Source organism: Alligator sinensis, unplaced genomic scaffold, assembly GCF_000455745.1.
Source record: "Alligator sinensis unplaced genomic scaffold, ASM45574v1 scaffold634_1, whole genome shotgun sequence".
NCBI lineage: Eukaryota > Metazoa > Chordata > Crocodylia > Alligatoridae > Alligator > Alligator sinensis.
In genome coordinates this window covers 709,779-717,965 of record NW_005842558.1, presented here as the reverse complement: position 1 = coordinate 717,965, position 8,187 = coordinate 709,779, and the positions used below count along the sequence as shown (strand labels likewise).

Sequence of the window (8,187 nt, the reverse complement as noted above, 5' to 3'; positions counted from 1 at the left end):
CCTTGTAAACATTGTATGTTTTATATTAAATATCTGTATTTCTTCTTGTAATAAATTGTACATAGTTAAATACTTGGTTTTGGTCTAGCTCTATAGAGAGGGGAGGAAGCGGCTCTACTAGCTGACCCCTTCCTCAGCTCCCTGCCTGACCACCACCACTGTCATCAGAGGACAGGGCACACCCCCCGGGTGTACCCGGGCTGCACACAAAAAAAAACTTGAAACAAAAAAAATTTAAATGGATGTCAAAGCAGAACAATGCTGTTCTGCACGGCCCTACAGGCTGCCTATTTCCTTGCAAAGCAATTTCCCATGTATGAGGCATTTCCAAAGAGGTGCTTGCTTTTAATCACCTCCAGGGTAAGGACCGGGGTCATGGGAAGGGACAGTGACCCTATATTACAAATCAAGGGAACTAGTTTGGAAAAAAGAAAAGAAAACCAGACAAAAAAAATTTTGCAGTAGAAAATATATGTCCACAAAAAGAAAGTTTACACACATCCAAAAGAAAGCTTGTTGTGACTGAAGATTTATTTTTCCAGGGGACTGTTTTGGACAATCCTGGCATATAAAATTAGTGTAAACAAAAATGTTTTAAATAAATTACACTGTAAATATTTTGGATGGAAAAGGCAGAGTCAAAACAGGAGACTCATGAAACACCAGGTTCCTTATCTCTCTTGAAAGCACAAGGGAAAGTTGCCCTACCCCAGAGGGCTTGAGGAACATTTGCAGGTGCTCAAGATGCCATAAACATACCTCTGGTTCATGCCTCACAATTTGTTCCACTTCCCATCTTACCTGGACATTGCCTCAAATTTCTGAACATGTCAAGGCCTAGGGAGGATGCGACCAAAATCTAGGCCTTGGAACTTGTTAATTCAGTATTGCCAGTAATGGCTGGATTCGTTTTTATTTTGGCTCTCCATTTTCAGTCTTTTACGTTGCCCAGTTTCAAACTCTACACAACTAAAACCTGAGAGGAAAAGACGTTTTATATCATCATCACATGATGCCCATAGCTGAGGACTTAAAGAAACACATAGACTGGAGTCACACACCTCCCAGATGGACACTGGCTTGAAGTCCTCAGCAGGGGTCATAGAGGCAGGATGACCAGTGCACAGACTGCAGGTCCTCAAGACAGTCTGCATCAGTCCCTTACATCACATCTGCTGCTATGTTCTCCATCAAGCTGCTTGGCTTTCCTCTGGCACAATTATCTGGCTGGCTGCAGATGAAGTTCCTCTTTGAGGAGCACCTGGAGCTGCTGACACCATCATCATTCACATAGGCACAGTCCCCCTCTCCTCTGATTGGAAACCTGCAACGACAGCAGTGGGGTTGTGTTGCAAAGATGACGCCCTTCCCAGCCATGTACAGAGCAACAGCCTCAGGGGAACAGGCTAGGACTCAGCATCTGGGTTTGAACCCAAAGTCACAGTTATGGCAATGCTTTTATTTTGGGGCAAGCTGAAGGTTCACCCACAGTTACCCCCAGTCAAGTGCCCTGCACCACCTGTGTTCCCTTGCTAACATGTTGATGGTACAGCTGGGTAGGACGCTGACTCATTCCTAGGCCCCTGAGTGCCCAAGAGAGTTGTGAACATGCTGCAGGGAGGGGAGGATTGAAGAGAAGTTAAACCTCAGCCCCCAACACCCAGGAGGGCTTCTGTGAGCAGACTGGAGGGCTGCTGGGGCTGGGGAGATGGGAGCTTCTAGTGGGGGTGGGAAGTTGATTTGGGTAAGAGGTTGAGCCTGGGAACAAGACCATATATTGTGTAGATGTGCCCTACATGGCTGTGGGACCTCCTCCAGCAAGTCACTTCTGGCTGGAAAACCAGGGGGAAGGGGCAGGTAGGCACTCAGCGTTTGAAACTTTGGCCTGTTCCATGCAGGAAACTGCACTGGTCCTCCAGCCACTACCTGGTCCTCCAGTTATAAACATACACCAAGAGGCAAGTTTCTTGTAGGTCCTGCTAGTCAGGGCAGGGGGGAATGGGGCTCGAGATTGTGTGGTGGGAGTGGAAGGGGAGAGGGATATCTCCCTTTAATGGCTGTACCATTAAAGGAGGCTCAGGAGTCTCCCCCAGATGGAAGCCTGTTCCAGGACCCACTTCTGAGGATGGACGTAACACCCTTCAGTAGCTGAATTATCCATCTCCCTCCAATCTTCAGAGTCACTTGCTCACTGTCCCATGGCTGTGCCCTAATGGAAAGTGTATTTTACATCAGAAAGCTGTTCCCCAAGGTCCCTTAAGGCACCAACCTGCCTTAGGGGCACTAATTGTGACCCCACTAGCCATGCCCATGCTGTGCAGGTGTCACTCCTTCATTATTTTTCATGGGACTTCCCATGTTGTCTACATGCATTGCCCTTGGGAACTAATCCTTTCATCTGAGCCTCAGGCTTCTTCCAGTTTTGGTCCCTTGTCTCTTGATGAGGCATTCATCTCTGGCCCACTGTCTCAAGCTTTGGCTCCCAGACCCCAGCCCCACCATGTCCTCTGCCCCATGTCAGACTCAACACCAAGCACATGCTTGGCACCTGCTGCATGGCCTCCAAACCTGCCCCATAGCCACTACACCAAGAGACAAGCAAACTGCTTCCAACTAAAATCAAACACATTTGTCCCACACACCTTCACGTTCCCCTCTTGGCTGCCTCCTTCCAGCCATCTGCAGGAGCAGAGGTGCCTGCAGATCCATCTCCTGCCTGAAGCTGCTCTCCCTGCAGAGTGCAGGGCCAGACCTCCTGCTCCCAATCTGGAACTGAGCTCGCAGTCCCTGGGCACCAGCCCTCTGGTCACCTGGCTCCTCCATCACGCTCAGGCCGAGCCCAGGAGCAGACAATGCTTTTAGCTGGAGGGCTGCTGACTGAGTTTTGGCAAGCTGTTGAGGGCTGCATGGGTAGCTCCACCCCATGGTTCCCATCTTGTGACTGAAAGTCCCGCCTCATAACCCCTGACCTTTGCCTCCAGAAGTCCCACCCCTTACCCCAAGAAACACTCCTTTCAGAAGGGGTTGTGCAATGTTGGAACCAGAAAAATACCAAATTATATTTTAAAAATCAAATATCTACTATAAGATTCATTAATTTGATTTCAAAAAATATTTTTGTCCTGATTTACATGTGGTTGTGTAGTGCACACAGAGGTGATTGCACAGGAGCTTAAAATGAACTCTTACTCTTGTATATTGTAGGGGGGGCATGGAGGAGTGTGTATAGGCTTTTGGAGGGTTGTGGGTGTGTGGGGGAGAGTGTGAGTTGAGGGAGCATGTGGGTGTGTGTGGGGGGCGGGGTTGAGGATGGGGTTTCTGCAGGCCTGTGTTGGGGGAGTGTGGCTGGGGTGTGTGAGGGGGTGTGGTTGTGGGGGTGTGCATGTATGGCAGTGCAAGGAGGGTGTGGGTGCATGTATATGGTGAGGTGCTCTGTTCCTCGCTCCCTAACTGCATGCAAATACACGCACACCCACGCACACGCGCACGCACACACTCTGTCTCTCCTTCATTGCTCTCTCTGTCTCTCTCTCCTCCTTCCTTGTTGCACAGATGAGCACATCTCCCTCCCACTCCTGGCCCCGGGACACTGGCATGGACTCTGATCTCCCACACAGCTGTCACTGCACCCCTGTGCGCTCGCTCACTCCCACTTGCCCCCCTCTAGCACCACCTTCAGACACTTTCCACGTGGTTCCCAGCTTCATGGCCATGACTGCAAATCTCAGCAGGACCCAGTCCAGCCCCGAGGACTGGGGCAATTACCTGTGGTCCTCCCCTGCCTCTCCCACCCGCTTCTTATCTGAATTTCCCTCTCTGATGGAGGGAGGTGAGAACAGCCCCAGGGTCCCAGGCCAGAAGCCTGTGCTAGGCAAAGGCTTCTGGCTGGGGGTGGGGTAGGGCCAGACTGGGCCAGCCTTGCTGTGACTGCTGGGTCTTGCTGCTATCTCCCCCTGGGTCCTACTGCCCCTGTCTCTAATCATCTTTGACAGGAAGCCAGGGCAGATAAACATTACATTTTCTAAATTTTTTTAGGGCCCCGGCAGGCTGCATAGAATGGCCTGGTGTGCTGCATCTGGCCTGCGGGGTGTATTTTACCCACCTCTGCCCTAATCCAAATAAGCCTCCCGCTCCTGCTATTACCTGGCTGCTTAGTCCCATATAGCAACTCTTAACCCAGCTCTTCTTTTCCTCTTCAAGTCACAGTATAAAAGCCCTTTTACAATACCAAACAGCCCAGGCCACATAGCTCCAGCAGGGAAGGCCCAAGCTGTTACACAGGTATTTGCTGCCCTCATGCTGAGGAAGTGAATAGGATGACCAAACTCACAGATTATTGAATACAGTTCCGTTGGTCCATCTCCAGAGCTGGCTTGTTTCCTTCCAAAGGCCAATCCAGTAGTAAGGTCTCCCTTTATGACGTAGCATGAATATCTTAGGAAGACACCGCATACATTATACATCATAGCTATTTGCACACCTATTTCTCACTACCTAATTGTCAGGCTTTTAAAATATGGAAAAGGCAGAAGAGTCCCCCCCGACCTTTACCCCAATTCTGAACATGATTTTTGGTTAAGGAAAAAAATAAATAAATAGGACAACCCTCCTTAAGACTTGATTTTGAAATGAAATGAGAAACCTTGAGAGGATCCAACAGTATTTTCCCCCAATAAACTAGTTAAACATTGCTTCTGCCCTCTTATTTCTTCTTTACCAAGTCATCTAGGGAGTCAATCACAGCCAGGGAGGCTCCATGTGAAGAGCAGTTGACCTGACTAGAGTTCCAGGACTCTTCTGTGTCTGAGAAGAGAAAACACTTCCCTTGATATCCAGGCCAGTTGCCTGGGCAGGCAGCAGTGCAAGAAGGGCAGGGTGGAGATTTTCTGGCTGAAAACAGAGAAGGGGCATAGTGGTGAATCATCCAACAACCTCTTCCTATTATCCTCACTGAAGAGGGAATCCCCACCAGGGAAGAGAAGGGACTAGGACCCACACCTCCCTACAGATCTAGGGGCCCGGTCCTCAGCTGCAGGAGGCAGGAGCATCGGCCACAGGAGTCAAGATGATTCCACGACCAGAAACATCTCCTTTAAGTTCAAACTAGCCAATCATCCATCATGAATGATGGAGTCTTTCAGGGAGTGTTTGCATGCCCTGCCCCCTCACTCACCCTTTGGGGCCAGGCATATAAACCAGGGGCGGGCATTTATTTCAGGCAGAGGGCTGCTCACCATGTCTTGGCAAGCTGTCAAGGGCTGCAGGGGTAGCTCCGCCCCTTGCCAGGTGCCCCTCCTCCATGGTCACCATCTTGTGACTGGAAGTCCTGCCCCCTGTTGCACAAATGGCTAGTTTCGTGCCCCTGGAGGCTTGCCCAATTTACCTCAAGGAGAGAGTCACATGCAGGATGGGTCCATCTCGAGTTTATTGTTTGCGCAAACAGATCGACAAAGGGGCTGAGTCGCCCAAAGCAGAGTCGACCCCGAGTGTGTCCGAGGTTCCACTTTTATAGCTTACATAAACAGAGGGTTTCAGCGTGTCCTGCAACTATTGGCGACATTACAATTTCCTTATTGTTACGTCTTATCTTGCAGGTCAAGCTTAGTTGGTTATTGGTTAGTGTTTCTTATCAAGTTTTAGCACATGCGCAGTCCAAAAGCAGAACTGCGGCAAAGGCCCTGTCGCATGCGCAGTCCAAAAGCGGAACTGCGGCAAACCTAATGCCTCCTAGAACTGCGGAAAACCTAATGCCTCCTAGTAACCCCTTGTCTAAGGCGCTGAATAAGTATGGTTACGAAATTTTATGTGCAGAGCAGGCCTCAATCTGTATGCAGAAGCTATTGCAAAGCATACTGAATACAAAAGCATTTGCAAAAAGGCATCATGTTTAAGTTCTAGCGTATTTTTACTACAATTCCCCCCTCAAGATGCTTTCTAACTCTAATTTCAATAATTGTCAGCAATGGCTAGCTTTTGGTAATGCACAAGCATTTTGCAGTTGACGACCGACTGAACAGTTCGTCTTAAAAGGGCCATGATTCAGGGTATAATACAGGGAAGTAAACAAAGCACCGACATCAGTAGGCAAAAGGCCAACAAAGCACCCCTTAACCATCCAATCTGGGGAAGCCAGGATGTAAACCAATCAAAGTTCCACCCGCTCCATGTTTGGACAGGGACATGCGCTACCTTCTCCATATCATCTGCTAAGGTCTTTATCAGTTCACCATTATCATCAATTTCAACGCAACAATTGGACAAATTTAACTTCTTGCACACCCCTCCTTCACTAGCAAGTAAATAGTCAAGAGCTAAGCGGTTCTGCAGTACCGTAGTACGTAGCTGGGTGAGCTGGTTGCCGATCGGACACAGGGCGGCGGCAGTTTTGTTGGTAACTACCTCTACTACGGCCTGGAGTCTAATAATGCGGTTTGTTAAGTATGTGGGCTCTCTGCCAACCACATTTGGTTCCCAAGTTGCTGGGCCATAGTACTGAGTGATTCTTTCTGCCGGCCATTCATCATTACCCCATCGTTGGCCCCCTCCTGCGGCTATCTTCTCAAAGAAGTTATCAGTGCTGCGTTTGATGCGATGCATGTGGGATTGTGGGGTCCAAACGCCAGGAGGGTTAGGTTGTGTTATCCAAACACCCGGAATCAAAGCTCCCAAATAACAAGTCCCAGTCCAATTGGGGGGAAGCTGTCTATATGCCCATCGCCCACAGATCCACCATAGCCCACAGGCTTCAGTTGTGATGGTGGCACGGGAGCCCATTAAAGCTAGGGTCAGGGAGCTCCTTGTTGTACTCCCACGTACCGTGGTACCGTTTCGGTAGTGAGTACAATTAATGCCCCAAGCAGAAATCCACTCCTTACCCAATAGGCAGCTACAATTATCAAACCTGTCGTGTGAGACATTAGCACAGGTCCATGTACCCTCCCGAGGGGCGACCTCCTTAGAAATCCATGTCTCCTGACACTTTGACTGCCCTACCTTAAACCCCCCTCCCTGTTGGGAAATGCAAATAGATCCAGTAATTCTTGTTACCATAACTCTCCCAGATCCATTGTATCGTAAGGAAAAATTTCGGTTAAAGCCCCAATCTGAGACTACACCTGTTCTATTGAGGGGAATTGGCAAGAAAGGGACTCGTTTCTTCTTTGCATTTCAATTTTCAAAAATTATAGAAGTACTATAGAGGAAAAAAGCTTTTGTCTATGACTGATTCATCCCATGAAAAAGTATCCAAAGCAACTAGGACCTCAGGTCCTCAACACTTTGTATGTAAAGAGTAAAAGCTACTCCAAGACTACTCCATGGCAAACACTTACAGCAATCTGGGGTTGATACCCCGAAAAGGGACAAGAGTCCCAGCAAATAGGTTAGGGTCCACATTTTTGCAAGCGTAACTTCAGATCTCCTACTGGTTCACTTGTCGGCTTCTTGTTCCCGCGTGTTATCAGCTTCCAGAGTGACCACACCTTGGGAGTTGGTGTCCTCCTGATGAAAAAGCTTCACTCTCGAACAGTGGGTCCACTTGTCGTTGTTTGCCAGGTGAACAGCTGTGTGTGTAGTCAGTAACACCTGGTAGGGTCCTTACCACTTTTCTGCAAGGGGATCCTTCTTCCACTTCTGCACCAAGACTTGGTTGCCTGGTTTGAAGTTGTGGATCAGTGCATCAAGTGGGAGACTCTGGAAGGGTGCAGCGAACCTATGTAGGGAAGACAAAACAGACTGCAAGGCAATAACATGTTTCCAAATTTCGGATCTGCCCAATTCCACAGTAACCGGCTCCCTCCATCCTGCTGGCAAGACTCTGGGAGGCATACCAAACATCAATTCAAAAGGTGACAATTTAATCCCTCTACGTGGCATGCTACGAATATGAGTTAAAGTCAGTCGGAGTGCCTGCGGCCATTTCAAATGAGTCTCAGTACAGACTTTCTTTAACATAGCCTTCAGCGTTCTATTCATGCGCTCCACCTGGCCTGAACTCTGGGGTCTCCATGGAGCATGGAGCTTCCATTTGATATTTAAAGCTTTGGACACTTCCTGCACTACTTTCCCTATAAAATGACTGCCTTGATCTGACTCAATAGATTCAGGTAACAGAAATCTGGGTATTATCTCGTGGAGCAGCACTCGTGCCACTGTGGAGTCGGTAGCCATTCTTGTGGGGTATGCTTC

General features: G+C 48.8%; 1 protein-coding gene across 1 annotated transcript in view; it reads right to left on the bottom strand.

Moving 5' to 3' along the window:
* Positions 1-869: 869 nt before the first annotated feature.
* LOC112551688 (C-type lectin domain family 2 member D-like) overlaps positions 870-8,187 on the bottom strand; it is a 17,796-nt gene continuing 10,478 nt past the window's right edge. Inside the window, exons 2-4 of the mRNA XM_025214000.1 lie at positions 4,718-4,890; positions 4,331-4,434; positions 870-1,324 (exon numbers count right to left, since the gene is read on the bottom strand). Coding sequence (XP_025069785.1) covers positions 1,162-1,324; positions 4,331-4,434; positions 4,718-4,890 — 440 coding nt within the window. The 3' untranslated portion in view covers positions 870-1,161. The remainder of the gene's footprint in view (positions 1,325-4,330; positions 4,435-4,717; positions 4,891-8,187) is intronic.